A 23045-nucleotide genomic window follows, 5' to 3' on the forward strand; every position below is an offset into this window, starting at 1 on the left:
CTGGTACCAGCTTAGATATCAGAATAAAAAACTTTATATTTGAGTAATCCTAACACTTAAGAAGATAAGAAACTTTAAAAACCCCAAAACACAAAGCACACCAAATCAGAAACAGAACTGAGATCTTTGATAAATGCCTACATTAACATAAAAACTGAGTTACTTTTTTACAGCTCACTGAAGTAGCATATGCTTCTGGGTTTTTTCAGCCTAGAAACTAATAATTAGACATTCTTTAAAGAACTTCCCTTATCAGCAGTAATTAAGATACGAGACAAGTAAGATCTCTTTTAAGGAAGTGGTTATTTGCTGAAAAACATAGATTTGGTTGTTCCCAAACTGCTTGTGAATGTCAGTTCAAGTGTTTCCAGCTGCAATGGAAGAGTTGGAGTGATACAGCTGTGGAATCATCAGCTGCCTTTTACTCAACAGGTCTGCAATTAAGGAGTCCCTTTTGTTGATGTTGTTCCACAGGGACTGCTGAATGCTTCACAGACATAGTTCTTGAACTAGATAATTTCAAGGAAGAGGAAAACAGCTTAAAAAGTTAAAATTCATTCAGTTCAAAGTACTTCCTCTCCAATCCCAACCACTTACTAAAAAAAGAGTCAGTCCTAGAGTTCAAGGTTTTATTTTGTTAAGTAATAGAAACCATTATTATTATACTAAAAAATAGTATTTTGTGCCCACGTTTAGGTAAGCAGCCCCACACACAAGTTTAATTACAGTTGATTATTATGTGTGTTTTTTAATGAGTCTTGGGTTTTTTATGTGTCTTGTTATTTTGACTTTTGTTCTTGTATTAGTGTTCTCCGTCATCTCTTCCTCATAAGAATTGGGTGAGTAATGTTGGTCATAACCTCCAGGTTAAGGTAGCTTAAAATGCTGAGACAGTCTTCAAGGATGTGTTGTATCATGCTCAGTTTATTTATTCCCCAAAGCATCTCTGCAAAAATTAGAATTAAAAGAATAGTATTGTAAATAAAGGTTAAGAAAGGGTGAGTGGTTCAGCTGCTCATTTTGAGAACATCTCTGGCGTCTTTGTTTTTTTAAATTGATATTAAGGGTTCTTACCTCATAAACTCGATTCAGTTTATTGGTTTATTGGATCTTTTCCCCTGGACATATTCCATTCCTTTCTGCTGGAGCTGTTCTGTTGAGGCTGAGTGTTTTGAAAGCATATTATGTTTTTTTTTTTTTCGGTTTACAGTTCAGCTGCCCTGCATATTAAGGTTATCTTTCAGTATACCACTTCAGCAGTATATGCCAGTTGTATAATAACATGTACTTTGCAGTCTACTTTGTTACAATAAAACCATTTAAAATACTAGAGTGAAAAGCATAACTAGAAAATAATATGAACAAAATTGACCTCTGTATTCAGAATACTGTATCTTTCTAAATACTTCTCTTTAAATGTATTGAAAATGCTACAACATACAGAAAATCATAAGCATAAAACATTCCTGCTGTTCTCTGTGGTTGCAGTTCAGTCACTTTGCTCCTTTGCTCTGTTTCAGACGGTTCGCCATGGATTTCCTTACCTACCCACTGCCTTAGCTTTTGACCCAGTTCAGAAAATTCTGGCAATTGGAACAAGAACAGGAGCCATACGAATGTATCCTTTCTCATTCAGAATTTGCACCATTTCTGTGTATTTGTAACACAGGGATGGGAGTTACCTTCCTCAAGCGCTCAGGTAAGGCTGCAGTTGTTATGTTCTACTTAATTTTCTTTATGAGACACACTGGAAGAAGATGTGCTGTTGAGGAATCAGCCAGGTCCCTAAGGGGTTCAAAGAACAATTCCTGATTGCATTTTTAAGCATGTCGTTTTGGCATATATTGGTTAAGATAAAACAGAATTGATCTTTTTCAGCATGAAAAGTAAAAGTGGACAGCAAAGTGGTAATGAGCAAGTTGAGAATGTTTGCTAGCAATTGATAAATTCATTGCTGCAATGCAGTTAGCCAGTGTTGGATTGCAGTTAGATGGCTAGGTATGAAATTATTTAGACACTTCCAAGTGAATGGTGGGAAATAAGCAATTTTAGGACAGAATTCCTCTCTTCCCAGAGGAGAAGGTGAAGCACTATAAAAGTGCCTATTTGTTTTTGTTAATTATAAAGGTACTTCAGTGCCAGCAATTTGTATGTTGTTTTTAGTACAGTAGGATTTTGAAGTTAGAAGTCTATACTGAATAAATTTAATTACAAGATAATTAAAATCTGAAGACTTAAATTAAAGAAAAAATTAAGAATATTTAACTATGATGTATTTCAAAATGTTTCTCTACATAATTTTCTTAGTTTGGCATGGTTCCAATGTTTTCCCCTTCAGTGAAAATACATATAAAGCAAGGAAAAAAAGGAGAAAGACTATTACAAGAAGGTTTAAAAGTTACAGAATACAGAACTAATAAATCAATAGTTTTTTACAAACTTTTTGTAGCCAAATAAATTATGTGTTTAAAGGAGGGCACAATGCTGTATGAAATAGCAATATAATATTTTCTGGCTCTTTTACTATCCCTGTTCCCAAGGTAACTATAAATGTAATGAATCCAAGGCAGGTTACAAAGTGAAGAAAACTCTCTTTGTGGAAAAGAAGCCTGTGCCTCATGTAACGTAGCTAAAACTTTGGTTCTTCCATTTTTGGGTACTCTTGGTCTGAACAGTCGCATTTTTGTAAACCTCAATTTCTATCTGATTCAGAATTTCTCACACGACTCGGCTAAACCTCAAGTTATGTGACAAGCTCTGCTTTAATAGTTCTACTCTTTATTTCTTACCTATGTGAAGTAAGTTAAATATATTATATTCAAATGCAAAGAAGAAAGTGTCTGTGAATTTGTGCACTTCTTGGAAGTGCAAGTCTAGTAGTCATGATTTCTTCTTTTTAGAGGTGTGCAAGGTTAAAAATCTGAGGCTTTGTCCCTGGAAGCTTCACTGATATCATCAGAGTGAGGGTATTGGTAATTTCATGGTAGAAGTATGACGATGACCTTGCAGAATATTAACTACTGAGCCCACCTCTTCTTTCCATCTCAGCAATGTGGCTTTTCTAGGAGCAGTGCTGTCACTAGCTAGGCATCCTCTATCCCTACAAATCCCTCCTTTGAGGAAAATGCAGGTACAGAACCTGAATTAATACAGGTTCATGTAGAATTAATTTAAACCTGCATGTCTCCTGCCACAGGAATAGAACATTAAGTGGGAAAATAGCTGTGGTTCTAAGCTTATATAAAATTCTCTATATGTTTTCTATAAAAATAGATTATAAAGAGTTAGCAGAAGGGAAGAGAATGTTTTTCAAAGTGTCCTTCCTTTTAACATTTCTTCTCCTGTTTGCTAGCAAACTCCTATCTCATTCATGGAAAAATTTCTAGCAATTTTAGTATCTTAACCAAGCAAGAGCATCAGGATTACCAGGGAGTTTGTTTTTTTTTTTTTTTTTTTTTTTTTTTTGGAGGATATGTCATGAGATAAATGCTTCTCAGCTTAGTCACAGAGAGCCTGGTTTGCTTAATTGAGCCCTGAGTTAATGGAAACTGTGCTTTGAAGACAGAGGGTGCCATAGAAAGAATTACTTATTTATTCATTTTAACTGAGGTTTCTTTTCTTCACTTGGCTGTAAGTTTTGCTGAACATATTATATAAAAAAACTTACTTGTGGACTAATAAATTTGCAGTGAAATAGGCTCTAAGACTGCCCCCTGAACATCACTCATTTAAGCCAGTCTTGTTGCAGATGTCTGTAGCTGTTGAAATCAGGGAATAAAATTCAAGCCAAGATGTAACAGATTAAATATTACATCTGAAAGTACAATTCATAATATGGGGTGTCTTTTTAGCAAACTAAGGAAAATACAGGTTTTAGTGGCTCTTAAGTTTTCCACAGTATCCTGTAAAAATACTTTTTAACAGAACTGCACAATTTCATTCTGCCATGAGTATGTCATGTAAGAAAAATGGAATTCTTTCCATACATACATTGTGTTTGGCTGGTGTTTCTAAACAGTAGTGTTGATGGAGTGAAAGGACAGACTACTTGGCTGCCATCAGAGAAATTCACCCAATTATTTATTTGTTTGTTTACTGGTAGTGCTAAAGGTACCTGGTTTGGATCAGAGTCTCTTCTTTAGGGAACACAAAAGGATAGGAAGATTGAATTTATGTTTAATATTCATGTAATGATATAGAACAAGTTTTCTGGTGATGAGTCCAAGTCACATGATGGTATTGTTGCTTCCTTAATTTTCTAAAAAAATTACAGGGTATTGGTATTTTTACTGGTCACAAGGTAACAGAAAGGTCTTGAAAGACAAGCTGTTTTTTAAGAAAAAGAAGCATGTCCTTTTGTGTCATGAATTAATTTCTAACATCAGGCCTTCAGGTGATCATTTTGAGTGATCCAGCAGCAGTACTGAAGTTGACTATGTTATATTGTCCTGAAATAAAGCATATTATTCATAAGCTGCCATTAGGATGCAGAGATAAATGGAAGATCATTTTGGTATGGCAGTCAATTTGTTTTCTCCTAGATTTCTTTTCAGGGTGCTTAGATGCAACTGCTGTAGCTCCTGTAGCACTGGGAATTGCTGCTATGCTTTACTGATCCTGGCAGTCTCTGTGGGTTTCCCAAGGGTTTCCCAAGGAAGTTCAAACAACTGCAGGCATTATCTACAGCGATGGCTGCTGTGTACTGGATCCTCATGGGTGCTGCCCACAGAATCAGACTGCACTGCAAACCATCAATGGAGGAGTTACTATCTAACAAAGCTGCAAATAAAGGGCCAAAACCCCACTCCTGAAACAGTTGCTCTGGCATCTGGTCATTCTTTACCTTTGTACTAAAGATAGCAAATTTCATTTCTCCTTTGAGATCTTTTCTTCCTGTTGGAAGCCTGATTCCAGCTCCCATACTTGTGATCATTGTTCAGATCATTGCCTGATACCACTCCAAGTGGAATATCCTTGCTTCAGGAAAACACATTCTATTGAAGAGGGGCTATGAAATTGAATTCCTTTTTTTATTGTCTCCATATCCATCTTTTCTAGTCCCAATGTGAGGAACCTTCTTACACAATAAAACCTACTCTGCAGTCTCTGGTTGCTGTCAGAGGAGGGTCCGTATCACTAAGCAAGGAGGTGAGAAATTAAGATATTTGGTCAGACTTAAGTCTCTTCTTGATTTCAGAGGAAAAGGAGAAGTCTGGGGGTTTTTCACGTTCTCCATCTGAATAAATAGATTAAAATCAGTATTGTTATCAGTGACTATTCCAGTAACAAATCTGAAGAAGTGGCATGCTGTGCTCAGATTTCAGGATGTATATTTCAATATTGTCATTTATTCAACTGACAAATTCTTGTTCAATTCTTGACAAATTCTAAATACTTCCTGGAGTCATTGAGTCCTTTTCTTTGGAGTTCTTCTATGGCATCAGAGCTGTGCTTAGCCATTACAGCTCTCTACTTTAAACATACAGAATAAAATGTCTACTCTTTTTTTTTTAAATCAAACTGCTGATTACTTAGAAGTCAATTGTAGTGAGAAATTCTGAAAGAAACTCTTCTCTAGCTAATACCATCTTTGCTTATCATGAATTGAGAGGAAGTTTATCTTAAATCCAGTGCAAAGAAAATTACCTACTCAGTCCAGAATGGCCTCCACATCACTGAAAAATTCACCATCAAACAGGCTTAAATCATTAATATGTTTTTGTATGTGTTATAGTGTGGTCTGGTACTGTTATTAATACAAATTCTTTAGACTTACAGGCTCCATATTGCCATGGATGCAGGTTATGGGGCATGCAAATCTTCACTTTCACTATTAGTTGCTTGAGCAAAGCTGTAAGGCATCTGCAATCCATGCAAATCTTTTCCAGTAGGCATAGCTGCTGATTATCCAGGTTATCAGAAAATATAGTGGCCATTTTGTACCTAGGCAAACAAAACATTATTCTGACTTGCTAATGCATGACAGTGAAAGCATTGCTCTATCCCCACCTTTAGCTTAGCTGCACAGTCCTGACCCTTCCTTTGCTCCAATTCTGCTGCTTGTCAGATCTATTACTGTGAGCCATCCAATGCACTACCCTGGCAAAATACCAGTTCGTCTGCTGTGCTACTCTTTTTGCCAGATTAGCAAACTGATTTATCTGGTGCTTACCTCCAATGTTAGTCAGAATGATACATGAATAAAGTGGAAGGAGTGCAGTTGGGACTGGACAGAGAAGGAAATAGGGGAGTAACAAAATGTTGGCACTAAGGAGCAGGTTATTAAATTCACTTTTCTTAATGTATGAAATTGCATCTGATAAATTCAGGTATGGCAGATTGCAGCTATCTATGAAATTTGCTACAAAATATAGAAATAGTCTTTCAATTTTGAGTGGTATAGGAAATACCATCTCTTTTACTTATATTTAAAAAATCTTCATGTATTTGCACATGAAGATTCTACACAAAAAATTCTACAGGTCCTGCTCAAGGGAGATTCTGCTTTAGGATCATAGTTGGAATAACTTTTTCTGACCTGTTTTATGTACTTCTTCCAATGCTTTAATAGGAAGAGTGATTTTTGAATGTCAATAAGGTGTGTTTTCTGGAGAAACAAACATGCCTTCAAAAAGACCAATGGCAATGGCATCCTGGACTGTGTCAGCAATAGTGTGGCCAGCAGGACCAGGGCAGTGATTGTCCCCTGGTACTCAGCACTGGTGAGGCCAGACCTCAAAGCCTTTGTCCAGTTCTAGGCCCCTTTCTAAAAGAAAGATACTGAAGTCCTGGAGTGTGTCCAGAGGAATGAAACAGAGCTAGAGAAAATAGCACAAGTCCTTTGAGGAACTGCTGAGGGGGCTTTAGCCTTGAGAAAGGGAGGCTGGGGGGGACCTTGTCACTCTCTTAAGTACTTGACAGGACAAAAGAAAATGACCTTGGATTGTGCAGGGGAAGTTTAGATTGGATCTTAGGAAAAATTACTTCACTGAAAGGGTTATCAAACCCTGGAACAGGCTGCTCTGGGAAGTGCTGGAGTCACCAGCCCTCGAAGTGTTCAAAAGTCATGCAGAGGTGGCACTGAGGGACGTGGTTTAGTGGTGGGCTTTTTAGTGCTGGGTTAGTGGTTAGCCTCTATGGTCTGGGAAGTCTTTTCCAAGCTAAATGATTTTATAAGATAATCTTGTTTATTTCTGTGAAACTGCCAGTAAACATATCTTTGATTCCAGAGTTATTCTGCCAAGTAAAGGGAAGGTGAAATCTAAACCCAAGATAGCTCTGTTGAACGTCATGGTTCCTCAGCAGCTGATGTACACAGAGAGACTGTATTGCTGGGAGGTAAAACTGGGGCTGTTTGTGCACTCTAGAAAAAAAGAAAATCTGGCAAAGAAGATAAATAGCACTAATTAAATCATTGCTGGCAGAGTTCTGAGTAGGCATGGAATTTTACAGTAGCTAAAGGAAATGGGTAAAGAATGTTTGACATCAGGTTGGATGTACTTTACAAGAAGAGAGGAGAATGTAATTTCAGGTTTTGCTCTGTGAGAAGAATGGCATAAAAGTTAAATATAAATTGTGACAGATTAACTCTCCCTGGAACTGCTCTCTTTTAATCTAAACAAGGTTTCAGTAGTTTTTTGTCCTCAAAATAAGCCGACTGTGTTCTCTGCTGTTTACTCTGTGTGATTTATTGGGCAGATGGAATGGGGGTAGCACAGACAAGATCATAAACCCAAAGTTCTGTCGTTTGACTTGGAGGAATCATTGATACATTTCATCCTTTATCTCATTGTACATTATGTTTGAGGTTTTTCTAGAGAACTTGAGCTATTCAGGATTACAAACTTCACTGAGAGTCAGTACTCCTAAGATAACTTCTTTTTAAATTTCCTCTGGAAATCAATATACAAATGTCTATTTTTGTGTGTATAGATAGCTAAATAGGTTATTACAGAAATGAATTTATTGTCAATCTACAAGAATAAAAATTATTATAAAAGATACCAAAATAATCAAATTTACCTATATTACTAAATCTGATAGAACCAGAGTTTGGAGGATTTTTTTTAATGTTAAGATTACTGTGTATCTGGTTATGTGTGCATTCACATATATATATATTTTAATTATTATTATTATTTTAAATTTTTTATAGCTATATAAGGTTTGTGCATATATGCAGAAATTTGCATCCGTTTGTTTTCCAAGCCTCTTCCCTGCTTTTTAAGTAATCAGACTGAATATGTTACAGTTAAATGTACTGGACTTCCCTCACTTTCAGTTGCTGTTTATCCAAGAGACAAAAATGGAATCTGACATCTGCAAACGAATCTACTGAGAAAATGTAGATTTACATATATTTGGAGATTCATGTAAAACTGGCATACAGGTGGATGACTTTGGTACCATTTTAAGTGGAGCTGATGACTGTGTTTATGAACACTCTCTGAAAAACTGCTTTCTGGATGTCTGTTACAAGGGGGTTTTTTTTGAGTATAATTTAAAAATCCTCAACTTACTCTGATAGTGAAATTATGACTACTGGTGATAGTCAACTATTTCAAATAAGTGCCGTGTCTTAATTAGACCTTGTGTCAGCTTTAGAACTTTTCCTACCTTTTTTGATATAAACTGTGTCATCAACAGAAGTGTTAACGTCTATAGGAAATAAAGTACATCAATTTGCTGTCCTTTCCAGTCTGCTAATTATCTTTTTTGGACAAATATCCATGACCTATATTTAGCAGACATCCTTAAACCACAGAAATTTGTAGTCATGCTACACATTTCTTTGCTTTTATCTGGCAGATACTCTTGATGGTAGAGGGAATTGATACTTCTCTAAATCACTTAGGAAAGCTAATACCTAGTAAAAGACAAACCCAAAGTACATGGACACATGCAGTGGGAGCATTTTAGTGTTGTGGAAGGAGACCTATTTTTGTCTAGCTACAGGCACTCATTCAATTTAAATTCTTGATGACTTCTTTAAATTAGGTGCCTTTCTTGCAGGTATGTTGTTAATGGAGGGAGACCAGGGATGAAAGGGAACTGCGGTGGGTTGAATGCCCATTACGAGGTAGAAAGGCTACAATGACTCTGAATTGTCTCTGTATTGGGAATTCCTAAGGAGAAGTTTCTGAAACCAGAGTTCCTCCTATGAGGATCTTGCACAGCAAGGAACATGAACCATGTGATGAGTGGTTCAGTAGGAAATGGGACAGACAGTCACACACTATTTCAGCCTAAACCTCAAGGAAGGCTGTAGGATAAAAGCACGGTTTTTCCTGAGGTTCTAGAAATTGGGAGATGAACCAAACAGAGACTATGATCTCATTCAGGAGAGGGGGAGCGAAAGCTTTTCTTGAATAAGTTCTCTTCCCTCATCAGTGGCCAGCTCACTCCCTGTTTCCCTAAGTGACCTAGTTTCCCTCCAGTTCTTATAGTTCTTAGATTTCTATTCCTCACCCCTGACCTGTCTTTTCTTAGTGCCATTAAGCAAGCAATATTCTTTCAATCTCTATCTTGCACCTGACCTGTGCAAAGCAGTCTCTGAATTACATATTTTTCTAAGGAAACTGTTCAAATCAAGAGGCAAGATGTTTCCCAGGTGCTTCAGATACCACATTCAAAGCTACACATGAGTACAAAAGGAAGTATTAAAAAAGTGCATCATGGGAGAAGCCAAGTCCAAAACAGATCATGGATCAAGAGCTATCAGAAAATGAATAGCCAAGTCTTAGAGGGCATTAAAGAATGTAAATGTGGCATCAATCTCTTTGTCCAAAGAGAGCACAGAGAGGGGAAGTGACCCAGCAATTTTGTGAGTCTGCTCTTCTTTAGTGCTGTAATGAAGGAGATATTCTGCTCTTTTATCAACACTGTTTTAGTCTTGTACTTAAAACACATCACCCTGCCTCCCTCCATGAAGAAAATGAACTCCATTTTAGTCAGACACAGCACACTTTTCAAAAATTCTGCCATATTCTTTGTTTGAGCAGTTGTGGTTTTCAGGCAATAATGAGTGGAAATCCAGTGCTCTTAACATGCTTTAATTGTGAAACTGATAATTTAAGCAGAAAAAGGATAGGTCTTCTCTCTAATTACTGACAATAATAGATTTGGTGATTTCAAAGTAGCACTTAATTTCAGAGCTGCCTATCTGCACCCATAGCTTTTGTCTTAGTTACATTCATTTCTTTTATATAAACAGATAATTGGATAGCATAACCAGGTTATAATAGGGGTTGGAACCTAAGACCTTCCCATCCTAGGTGAAAACCTGCAAAGCATGATTTCTTGTTCCATCTCTCTTAATTGAGTATTCCGTTCTGTCTCAAACTCCCACATCCTGCTCTCCTGAGCTGAACAAATCAAGAGTTGCTGTAGTTCCAAGTAGGTTGTGGTCAGGACACTGTGCTTATAGCACTTTTTATTTTAATCAGAATAGCCGTTCCCTTTTTGTTCTTCATTATTTTGAGACACAAAGAATGTTTCACTGTTAATGGGGAAGCTTTTTCACCCTTTATCAGTACACCTTTTCATTCATACAGTAAGGTGTCTGATGGATAGAGACACCTGCAAATTTAGAACTGGTCACATGGATTTTTTGAGAAAAAAGTTCTAATCTTCAGCAAGAGCCAAGACTTGCCTTTTCAAGTCCTTTGGCCTTTAATAAAAAGAGCTTTTAACTTGATTCCTGCTGTTTGTAGCTGTAAAATAGTGAGGTATCAACCAGTGTCAAGAAGTCATTACATTTAATAAATGTAATGCCTGGTTTAAAAATTCTTTTAAGATGAAGAATACCCCATATATATTTTCCAGAACAACAGACAGAGGAAATCCTTAAATACATTGACATCAGAGTGATGGGCTCTGTTAAATGTATCTGTGAATTACCAGGTATGTTTTAATTATGACTCCATAGTGTCTGGTTTATATAATGTGCATAACCTTTCTTGAGCATGTATTTCTCAATAAAAATAATATTTTGTATAAAAATAAACCTTAAATTAAAGATAAATTACCTAAATTAACATAATCATCATCATCCAGACCATAAGCTTTTCAAGCTGTCAACTTCCTCAAGTAGGATGTCCCAAGTAATAAGAAAACAAAACAAGAAACCCCAATCTTTTCTGAAACGAGAGAAGCAGCAAATTCTCCTGTGAACATCATCGCTCAGAACGTCTTCTCCTGTGCCCCTGAATTTTGTAGCATCTCTAGCATTGCAACTCTCAAATGAAAGAAAATACTCATGAAAAACTGGTTCATTTTATAAGTTCCCTCAGTTTTAATTGATAGATCACTATTTTGAACTTGAAAGTACAAGAACCACTTTATTAGGCTGGCAGATTTACTACAGCAAAGAAGCTTTCCATTTTTTAAGTGTAAATTAAGTCACTGGGAGATCAATAAATGCAATAGAAAACAGTGTTGTTTTCATGGCTTCTGAACAACTTAAAGATGAGATATTTTCCAGTTGTTAAAAAAAAAGTTTAACTCTTTTAAAAGGAATTTATATAATGCTGCCTGCCACATATTCCTAGAAGTAGACTAAATCTTCTGCTGCAAGAGAGAACAGGAAAACACCGAGTCCTTACTCGTTTCTTTAGAGGAATGTTTCTCTTATGACTTGAAATTAATTAGTTAACATAGTTCTGAGCAAGCAGGTACAATGTTGTGCCTTACTTGTCTATTTTAGTTAACCACTGCCAGGGATTCCCTATTCTAGCTAGACATATAACCATTTTTAGGGCTTTACAGAAAAGATACTAAGAGAGATTATATTAAGAGTGAATTATTTTACTTCTACATTCATACCCTGAATGTAAAAGGAATTTAGAATGTTCCAAAGGAACTCAAACATAGAGTCCTTAGAAATATGGTACATTTAGGTCTGCATGTTCAGTTAATTTTTCATTAGTCCTGCATCAGTTTTCTTGTCACACTTCTCCAGCTTTGCTGTTGTCAGGATTCTTCACCAACCTTATGCTTTGGGGCCTGACAAGGAAGAGCTGTGTCAGGGTCCTTGTCAACTTTGCCATGCTGTGAGCTGTAGAGAAAGGAAGAAGCATGCTTAGAGGAAATGAGGATGAAATACTGCTTTTTTGAACTACTGCATTTCTCTGTTGTTGGTTTCCTGTCTCATCTCTGGTGAGATTGATGTTATATCATGACGAGAAAAATGAGAAAATTTTGGTGATTCTGTGAAACAGTCTAGTTGATTGAACTGCTCCCAAAGTACAGCAATCAAAGTGTCTGCTCAGGTTCCCCTGGCATGTTTCAAACTGGCTACAGGACTGAAAGTTCTTCTCCCAAGAGGGGCATCAGGTACAGATAAATTTATTCATCTGGGCAAGAGCCACCAAAGCTGTTGCTGCTGAATAGTTGAAAGATTTTTTTCTACTTCCCTAGTTTAGAGCTGGATCCTGAATGTTGGCAACTGAAAAATCCAGCAGTTTCTGCTAATGTGGTGCAGTTTCTAACAGGATAGATGAAACTTGTGAATGGTGGACATGGTCAGAAAGAATGTTTACAATGGGTGTGCTCCATGTTATCTTTGCTATCCAGAAACAAAACTTCCACTGGGGCCTAAGGGTTGTCTGGCTACTGGTTTGTCTCTAAGCACCACTAGATGAGGCTCCTGCTATCAACCTGTATAAACAGATCTCTCAGTTTGCAAAGATAAGGAACCAGTAGTTAAGTAGGGTTTTTGTTATCTGTCCTTGCTTCTGATATTTCCCATATTTAGAACATCACCTGTGTGATCATCAGCTCCCAGTTTTACAAGGTCTGTGCATTGACAAAAACCAGGCAGAGTGTTACCTTTTGTTTTGGGGCTTCATTTCAAGATAAGTATGTTGCACATCTGATGTGATGTTAGCATCAGGATTTTAATCAAAACAGAATGGAATGCAAATCAAGGTTTCATATGCAACTTTAACCCTTACAGGTAAACATATTTCTGAATTCTTGGCTTTAATTTACATTCTTTAGCATTCCTTTATCACTTAAGTGTGATGATATACTAAGTAATTCTTCAAGATTTGGGTCAGTTTTGCACTGGTGTTGGAATCACAACTTACTTCCTTGTAAATATATTGAAATGTATTTTAAAACATCAGTGCTAATACTGAGTTAATAATTATATAAAATCAATTGAACTTCTGAACCACCCCCTCCCCCATGATTGTATAAAGTATCCCAGAATCTGAATTAAAAGTAGCCAAATCTATTAAAACCATCAGTTTATTTGCCTTTTAATTAGCAGCTCTACATTTCTAATGAAAAATATCATCCTGCTTTCTAGACTTACCTTTAGAATTCAAGTTTCAATTCAGTATTTCTCATTCTTGCTTTTTCTTTTTCTTCCTTAGTAGAGATTGAAAAGAGCTAATATTGTCTATAGTTGCAGCAATGATTATAAAGGAAAGTCTGTCAGTATTCTGTGAGCCTGTGAGTGGCTTTTATGAATGAAGACTGGTATTTGAGACATAGAAATCAAGTTAAATCTGCCTGTGTTGTTGCTTATGAAATAGCTAAGCATCTTGGATGAGAGCAAAAGAAGCTCCCCCAAACTTGAGAATTTCATAGGAAGTATTTTCAAACTGCCTGAAAAATCAGCAGAAGCTTTTGGGAGGAGCAGACTCATGCAAGCATCTTTCATTTAAAAAATAAAGTAAATTAAAAAAAAAAAAAAAAGGAAAACTATTTTCTCACCAACTTTCTTAAATGCATGTTTAGAAAACTTGTTCATCAACTAACTACAAGACCAATGATAAAATTAGCAAGTGTTATTTAAGTGAGAATTTTTATACTGTTTATACTGTCCATGGAAACAGTGCGCTTTTTTTTTTGCTTTTTTTTTTTTGTTCTTTTTTTTTTTTTTGTTCTAGTCAGTTTATGGTTATATAATCATAGTACGTCTGCCCTGGAGCCTTGTTGTCACTGCTCATTGCAGTCATTCTTTAGACGTGATTCTGGAAATTTAGGCAGGGTATTTTTATTAACAGAATCTTGTAAAGTTATCTTTTAAAGAGAAATTGAGCTGTGGATCTTCCATGTCAGCTTGAAGCTTATAAGCATATAGAATCTCTCATGGGGCTTTTTTATTGCAACAATTCTATTCATCAACACTGTATACAGAGCTGGTTGCAGAGATTCACACATCTCTTTCTAGAATTCCTGCTGTAAGGTTAGATTCTTGTGATGTGCATAAGCAACTAAACAGATTTTTTCTTGTAGTGGAAATTATATGAAAATTATATGAATTTGTCAATTTTGCACATAGCCATAATTTTGCTCTTTCATCAAGTTATTTTGGTCTGTTTAAAGATTTTTGCTAAACTTGCTAAACCAAATGGATTTTTCACATGTTTAACTTTTTAGATTTTTAACAGGTTAAGAAATATAGCAAACTTTATCAGATGTATACTGTGATACTGTGACATTACCAAAATGCCATTGCTTTTGGTGACTATCTTGAGAATGTCAAAGTCACTACTGAAAGTGAACTCTGTTCCCCTATCTCCCATTTATTTTTTAAGTGCTCTTCAATTACTGGAAATTTTTGAAGCCCATTAGAATTCATGCTTTTATTGGCAGTAAGTTATACCCTTTTTTTCTACCATAACTGTTAATCAATGGAGGTATTTTCTCTTGTTTTGTGCCTTCAGTTAGTTTGTTTTCTGTTTAAGGAGACTTTCTGCAGCCTTTTGACAAGTGGAAATTTTTTTCCAATTTCATGACTTTTCAGAGTGCCAAGAAGTATCAAGAGATCAGTATCACATGCACATCTTGGGAGGCATTATTGTTAGTTTTTAGAAAATAATGTTTAGACTAAATTCTTTATTTTCATATTCCTGTTTTAATTTAAAGGTTTTCAAGATTCCAGTGTAAGATCTACTGTCTTGTAATTTTCTGATAATCTAAAGACTCTTTTAGAAGTATTAACTATGCAGTTTGGGAGTGGGCATTGCTAGCATCCATTCTGCTTCATTCCTATGCTCCTTTCAAAGCATGACATAAATATTGTTTAGACCTACTAGTAGTTTACTTGGGACTTTAGCTGCTGGTTTCTGAACCTACATTTCTGATACCTGCATCTTTAATAATCTTATTTAGCAGACACACATACACACAAATAAGGAGTGTGCAGCAGCGTAAAGGAACCTCTGCCAATATACTCTGTTAAAAGCTAAATCAAAGAAATAGTTAAATTTTTTTATATTCTTGTTTGATTGCTTCCTGTAGCTGAGGGGAACCCAAGAGATTAATCAGGTTTTGTTGTAGTTACTGTTTTTTAAGCTTGCCATTTCGAATGTGATCCAAACATATCACATTTGAGTTTCCTTTACCTTTATCTCTCTTAATACTTACAACAGTGTAAATCTAGAGCAATACTTCTGAGCTGAATGTGGCTATTCCAGATGGATGTTGTACTTTCCACCTCTGCATAGCCTGGCAGTACTTTCCCTCAGGTTTTATTCTCCTGATCGAAATAAAATAAAATAAAATGTTTGAGCAAGAACATATATTTGCTTTTTCTGATAATGGGCAAGGAGTTGTCCTAAAAACTGGTTTTACATGAAGAAGTTTGACCTGTTAGCCCAGCTACTGTTCTTACAAAATTTCCATTGTAAAAACTTTCTTCTAACTTTCTCAGAAAAAAATTACATCCATTTTGATTCCATCATATTTATTTAATAACTTAGTCTTTACTTGATGTGCATTTAGGATTCAGGTTTAGTTTCTTAGTTCTGCAAGAAAATCCATCTTATTAGCCAATGCCTATGGGTGTAACACCATGCAAAGTTCAGGGAATTATATAGTTCTGATGGATCTCTATCAGTTTCTTTAAAAAGGAAGTTTAAACACTCTTGTGTTTACTTAATATGAAGGAAGATAGAATTAATTCAGTTTTAATACTTCCATTTTACATTTGCATGTTTGAACTGATCTGCAAATATAACAGTTCTAGATCAGTATTTTAAAAGCTATACCAATATGAATTAAAACTACAAAAAGCAACACTACAAAATGGAGACAAAGTGGTATTTCTTAGGGAGACCTTTAATCACCAAGTATCAAAATTATTAAAATGCATATTGATAGAGCTATCCCAGTTTTACTGATGTGAGGAAACTGAAGCAGTAAAATTATTTAACCCAGTCTTTAATATGAGATGCTTGAAGAGCATAGGTCCTTTGATTTTCAGGCTAGCACTTCAACCACAAGCTGTTCAATTCAATGGCATTTAGCCTGAAAGTTTGTGTGCATGTTTCTGATGGTGCTCTTACATGTTGTCTTCTAGGTCATAAGGAATTTGGGGTAGATTCCCTTACCCTTTTGCATAGTGGTGCTGTAATAGCAACCTAATAATGTAATGTATTAAAGATCAATTAACTACATCCTTTATTTTTTCCCCATTTACTATACTTTACTGTTGCTGTGGCTTGATCAATAGGTTTTAGATTACCTGTTACAATAATTGAATGGCATATATATCATACATGGAAATTGTTCTCACAGTCAGGTTTTGAGCATTGTGATGATTACATATGCATTTGTTTAATACAGAAATGCCATGTAGAATCACGGAATAAATAGATTCAGTGTGCATGTTCCTCAAATGTAAGAAGTAAAAATTCTGTCACGCAAATGTGTGTCTCTATGTGTTATTTTAGTTCCTATCTGAAGTGAGGAAAAATGAAACAGTATACACAAAAAAGAAGAGAAAAAAGATGCTTTTGGCAACTGCATACTTCCAGATTGCATTTGTATTTTATCAGGGGGAACTGGGAAAATGCTGTGTAATGTGGCCACCTGTCAGGAAAATTACCACCTGTCTCCAATCTTGATTTTAGTTGTTCATAAAATTAACAGAACAGATAAATAGTAATACCCCTATAAGTAAAACAGTTGAGGGATTGATCAATTTAACAGGGTTACAAACTATTTATTACCTGGATAATAAAAGGCTGAATAAATTCTTTGTACTGTGTATCAGAATATCAAAGTCTCAGGCAGACAGAACTGGCTCTTGAAATCTGTGTGTATGTTAGGTTTTAGGTTCTGTAAGGCTGCTATTAAAAGCCTCTGTTTACATTTCTCTTCCATCTCAGTAATGCTGCTTTAATTTCAGTCATAATGGCAAAATGATAATCACTCTTAGGAGTTCAAACCAGCTATATCATCCATATTGTAGAATTCTATTGTTGGTTTCTCTTACCACCTTTCTCACAGAGCGGGATTGGGAAGCTTCCCAATTCTCCTTTGTCCTTCTTCCCTGTCTTTTCTTTCTGATGGATGAGGCAGGGTTAACAATTGAACATTAACTGAAACAATGAGTGCATACAAGAAGACCTCACATTGCTACTACAGCCATAGCCAGTCCTCAAGCTACTCGGTGTGAGCCACATCTTAAAGGAAAAACTTGAATAGGAAAGTACTGTTACTCTTTCTTGTCTCCAACTGTGTTTTGCTACTCAGTCACTTGGGCAACCTCCTCTGCCACTAAGTTGTAAAGCTACCAGGTACTCCACATCTTCCTTCCAGAAATACTTTTGTTCTGCTGCAGTCCTGTATTCTGCAAAACTTTGGGGAACCTGGTCTTCATGTGTGTTTGTCATAGATCCTGAACTGGAAGCCTAGTGTTGTCCATCTGGCTATTTCACTGAGATCTTAACAAGAAATGATAAACAGGAGAGAGGGAAACTGAAATATCATATCTCAGGGAGAGGACACACTAATTTCAAAATCTTCTGCTGTAGAATATTGTCCTGCTATTGCAGAAAATCCCAATATTGAGTTCCACCTTCTTCAGACTACTTAGTCTTCATGTACTGTGGTATTTCTGCTGTTTCCGAAATCTGCAGCCACTTTTCTGTATTCTCTCAGTATCAGCAGATAGCCACATTAAAGCTATCTTAGCAAAGCCAGCAGTCCCTCACTCCAGCCTGCCTGGCACTCCTCTGCATGTCACTATGCCTCTGCATGTTTCTCAGGTCTGGCATTTGCCTTTCCCCTCCATAGCGTCTCACAGCCTCTAAGCAAAACCAAGCAAGTCTTACCCCTTTTGTTCATCTGTAAGAGCAGCCAGGTTTTGCAGAGATCTGGTCTTCTGTTGTGATTGTTTGCTGCAGGATATATTGGCCATATATACTAATATTTGAAGCTGAACAGAAATAACTTAACAGAAAGTTTCTTCTGCTTGCAGTTGAAGAACATTCTAGTGACAGCTATAGCAATTGCTGAGAATGGAAGACACAAAAACAACAACAACAAAATCAAAACAAAACAAAAACTAACCAACCAAAATACAAACAAAACAAAACAAACAGTACTGTTTCTAACTTCTTTTAATGCAATTGTCAGTTGAAAGGAGAAGGATAATAAATACCATCTGACTTTCCCTGAATTCATCAGCAAGTATCCAGAGATTGTTTAAATACTCTTGCATTTTGAGGAATGTTTTTTTTCCCAGTCTTTATTAAGGCTTAAAGCTTCTTGGAGTGTTGTACCACCACAGGCTTCTCTAGCTATGGGCATACCTCAGTTTGAGTGGCTGTATTACAGTTGTGGTAGGAAAGAACTCAGCTGGTGAGCTCACATTCTGCCTGGGTATGTGAATATGTGCTGAGAGGTCAGCCCACAATGACCTTTCTGTTGCTGCAGAAAACATTATTACAATACCGGGGTGTTGTGAGTTCATTGGGAATTACCTTCCTGAACTGTAGTCACATCTTTGCTGGCTGTATGGTTGTCTTTTTGTGTCTAGAGGCTGTACTCTTTTCATATTTTACAGTAACTCATAAATGTTTAAGACAGCTTTTGAGCAATTAGTGCTGTTTCTGCTCTAGAAGTTATGAATTTGTTATGTGCAATGATTTTCATAATGTGTCACCTTAATTTATTTCAGTCAGTTTGGCAAAGAAAAGCAGTAAAACTGAAAACATGTAAGATTGCAGTTTTCTAGTTGCATGAATAATGTGCAATATGAATTCCAATCTATTTTCATGAAAAAAATAACAAATTACTTATTCTACTCTATTCTTAGCCTGGAAATATGCTGACACATCTAATGCATCATAAAAAGTACTTTACACGTGAGTTACCTTGGTTAGCGGCTCACTGGGTCCCCACACTAGTGCTTCCTATTTATAAAGAGACTTTACACTTGAATGCAATTTGTTTTGTAATGCTTAAAGACAAATTACTCTTTACAGCTACTAAAATGTGAAAAAATCTGGTGGACTAAAAATATCCTTTTTTACAAGCAGTTTAGGGATTTTTTCCCTTCAGAGATGTAGCCATTGTGTGTTTCTTATTGATTCTTTGTGTGTGACCTATCAGACTGAAGTGGCTTGTGGAGAGGAAAAGCATTCCCAAGATAAAATACTAGGAGCAGCACTAGAAGGATTTTGATGCAGTTTTATTTTTAGAAATCCACATCAGAAAGCCATTTAAGGCAATGATTTTTTGACTTGTGACCATGGACAAATGTCACATGTTTTCAGAGCAAGTTGGAAAATACATCTGCTTGTTTATCTGTAATCATTCCCATCTTAGAATGGAATCATATGTGCTTGATATAATTCTTAGAAATATTGAGGGTTCATGCCTTTATGAGTTCTTGGGTTGCAGCTGAGGCTGATTATTTGACCTTCCTTGAGGATGTCTCCTGCCCAGGCTAGGAACAACCTGGGTATCTGGAAATGGTGGAGCTGTGCTGTGCACTTGAGCTGGTTAAGGAAGAGCAATGATGCAACTCCTGGAACTTTTCACTGCTGCTTTATCTCATTAGATTTCTCCATTTGCTTCTTCTTTATTTTTACCCCTTTGTGTTGAGGGGAAGGTTAGGAATGGTGCCTTTCTGGCAGCTGTACAGGGAAGGGCAGAAAAAAGTATAAAAATCATGAAATTATTTCACTTTAGTAGGTTCCTAAGTAGGCAGATCCACTTATTTTGTCCTGTAATTGTATTCCCCTTACAATGCCTATTTTGTAATCCATGATCAAAATAACTTGAGCAATTTTGAAATGTTATCCAGCACATACTGTGCTACAGAGGGTTATTAAAATTCTAAAATGTTCTTCTAGATATCTACTTGATAAACCTGATACAAATTTGGAATTCCAGTTGTTTGTGTTTCCTTAAATTGAAACTTGTGGAAGAAACCAAAACCTTGCAGCAAAAAAATGTGTTCTCTTTGCTGTTTTAATGTATTCAGAGCCAACTCACACATTAACTAAAATTGGGTTTGAACTAAACACTTCAAGATATGTTCTACTTTTAAGGTTATTCAGCCATAAAACTCATACAAATGGTTATATATTTTCCTAGAGCTTCAGATTTTTCCCCATCTTCCATGAGTGCAGTGAAAGCTTTGCTTGAAGTTTTATTCTGTTGCTGGGGTAAATGACTGGAAGTCTCTTTGTTGAAATACTAAAACCCCTTTCTTTCTGTGCTTATGCAAACAGTGCAAGAAATAAGAAAAAATAAAAGGCTATTTCCCCAGTCTGCATACACTTCCTTTGGACAAGGTATTAATTTACAATATTTTCCTTTGGAAAATGCCACTAGAAATAGGAAATAAAATTAATATAGAATAATTTGCTGGTTACTTTTGCTTGCTGACATTTTGGTTTTAGTATACACTGATATTTGCATGACAGTTTCACTTCCCATTGTCAGAAAGTAATTTAATATTACTGTAGTTTCAAGATCTCCAGAAACAAAAATTAATTAGAAACAAAACTGCCAAAGGGATGTTAAATATACAAAAGAAAGTAGTGAAAAAAAAACACTGAAGTGTTGTAGACTCTAGCAATATTTGAGAGGCTGGATACCTTGCATTAGGTTTCTGATCTGATTTAGGCAGATAAGAATGGGTTGGTATGTTTCTCTGAATTGACAAACTCAAGGTAATTTAACTTTTTTTTTTTTTTTTTTTTTTTAATGAGCACCCAGAAAAAATTAGCCATTTTCTCTTTCTTTCCTTTTTCTTAGGTCCATCACTTTATTTGGGGAGTTAAGGACTAAAAATTGTAACAAGTTGGAATATTTGTTTAAGGTTGTCTCAACAGGTGTAGGTGCTCATCTGATTTAAACTAATCTCTGTGTGTTCTGCTCTGAGGACTGGTTCCATTCAGTGCCATCCACCACCAGCCAGCACTGCCACCTCTCCTTCTTGCTGCCTGGTGAGCTGGATCTGGGAACTGGGAAATTCAATCTAAGGGGAAGGAGTTGTTTTGTCTTTTGCTGCGTAGCTGCTTTTCAGCACAAATGCCTCCCCATTGTGCTTGTGTGGCAGCGGAATGAGCCACACTGTCAGCTCAAGGAAGATCAGACTGCTCAGCCAAAGGCAGCAGTGAGAAAGGCCACAGCATCACTTTTGTAAGTGCTGTGGGCTTAAATTTGTTTAGACCAATCATGGAACCACACCACAGCATTTCCTTCCCTGCTGTTTAACAGTTGGTGTTATGGATTATGTGCAGGTATTAAATAGATTGATTTTAAATTTGTCATCATCTTTGCAAACATCAAAAAGATGAGGCAGAGCAGAAAGATCAAACAAACTGGACTGAGGTCACAGAGCTCCGGGTACAATAAGATGTTTCAAAAGTTATTATATAGTGCAATTACATAACTAACAGTCTAGATTTTATCAACATGTCTGTTTGTCACTGAAAACTGCAGATTCCAATAAGGAGTATCTCTGTTTCCAGCAACTTCTCCTTTGATATAGAATAGCTATTTTTAATCAAAATTTCCACATACAGGGCTTTGTCTCAACAATTTTTTTTCTTGTTTCAGAAGGCTATCTATACAAGTAGCACAAAATTCCAAATGTTTTTTTGCCATCATCTTCAAAAGGGTGATGTCTGCACAAGTTAATGGGTTGATTAGTTTTAAATTATACTATAGTTGTAAGATTTCACTTTCCCATTCACATGTTATGGGAAAATGTGACTGTGCTTTTCCTAACTTGGAAAGTTATTTATATAAATATTTGTAATCACATTTTTGCTTTATAGTCCCGTCAGGTAATACAGGTGGTCCAAAATTTCCCAAATAACTTTTAATCCATAATTGTAATATTTGCCCGAGCTTCTGATTTTCATTCTTTACCTCTTTACCCCTTCATTTCCCAGTGCTTTGAGGAGTTAATGTTGAACCATCAACATTTTGCAGTCTGCTACCAGAAGTGAAGTACTGTTGACATCATAATGATTTTGAATCCATTAAAAGCAGGTTCCCACAGGGCAAATACTGTATGTGTACAAATTGTTTAGAGCTTCTGTGTGGTCAGTGATGATAATAATCATAGAAAAAAGGTCCTGGGAATTATGCCATGTGGAGATTTGCTGTTTAATTTTGACAGTGTATTGGTTTTTGGCTGCTGCAGGATCTTTATGCTTGCTAGAAATATAAAGGGCAGCTCTTTTAAAAAATGACCATGAGTGGCTGAGACAGATACTCTTTAGAATGAAATATAATGATATATAGCATTCAAGCAGTCAAACTGTTTTTTCACATGTCAACCTTTTCCTTATTCTGTTTAGCTGATTTTGTCAGATCTTACTGTATTACTGATAGCTTGTTGTGGAAGAGTTCAGTGTTATGACTCTGACTTTGCTCTGTTTTCCTTTTCTTTCACTGTACTCCACCTCTAAGTGAACTCTTTCCTTTTCTGAGCATGATGTTATTCATAACAGTTGCTAAGTGGCTGAGTTTAAAAATGTTTTAGAACATATCCTTTGATTATGTGTTCCTTTCTTTTCTATGTTGCAGTCATTATTGCTGATGGAAATATTTTATATATATATGTCTATATCTCAATCAAAGCATGTTTCATCAATCAGACCTGATTTTAGTTTAACAAAGATTAGAAATAAATTTGCATCTAACAGCTGTACAATATACAGGTACATTAAGCAAAACAATATACATAGAAAAATATACATGGAATGGATCAAATACTATGGGACTTTTAACTTCAGAATTGGCCTAAATTCAAAAATGCTGTATCTTGAAGCAAT

General features: G+C 36.0%; 1 protein-coding gene across 6 annotated transcripts in view; it reads left to right on the top strand.

Moving 5' to 3' along the window:
* STXBP5L (syntaxin binding protein 5L) overlaps positions 1-23045 on the top strand; it is a 182436-nt gene that overhangs the window by 15519 nt on the left and 143872 nt on the right. For all 6 annotated transcript variants that reach the window (XM_021549139.3, XM_021549140.3, XM_021549141.3 and 3 more), the window contains exon 2: positions 1521-1618. In XM_021549139.3, coding sequence (XP_021404814.2) covers positions 1521-1618 — 98 coding nt within the window. The remainder of the gene's footprint in view (positions 1-1520; positions 1619-23045) is intronic.

This window comes from Lonchura striata, chromosome 2 (genome assembly GCF_046129695.1).
Source record: "Lonchura striata isolate bLonStr1 chromosome 2, bLonStr1.mat, whole genome shotgun sequence".
In the NCBI taxonomy this organism is placed as follows: Eukaryota; Metazoa; Chordata; class Aves; order Passeriformes; family Estrildidae; genus Lonchura; species Lonchura striata.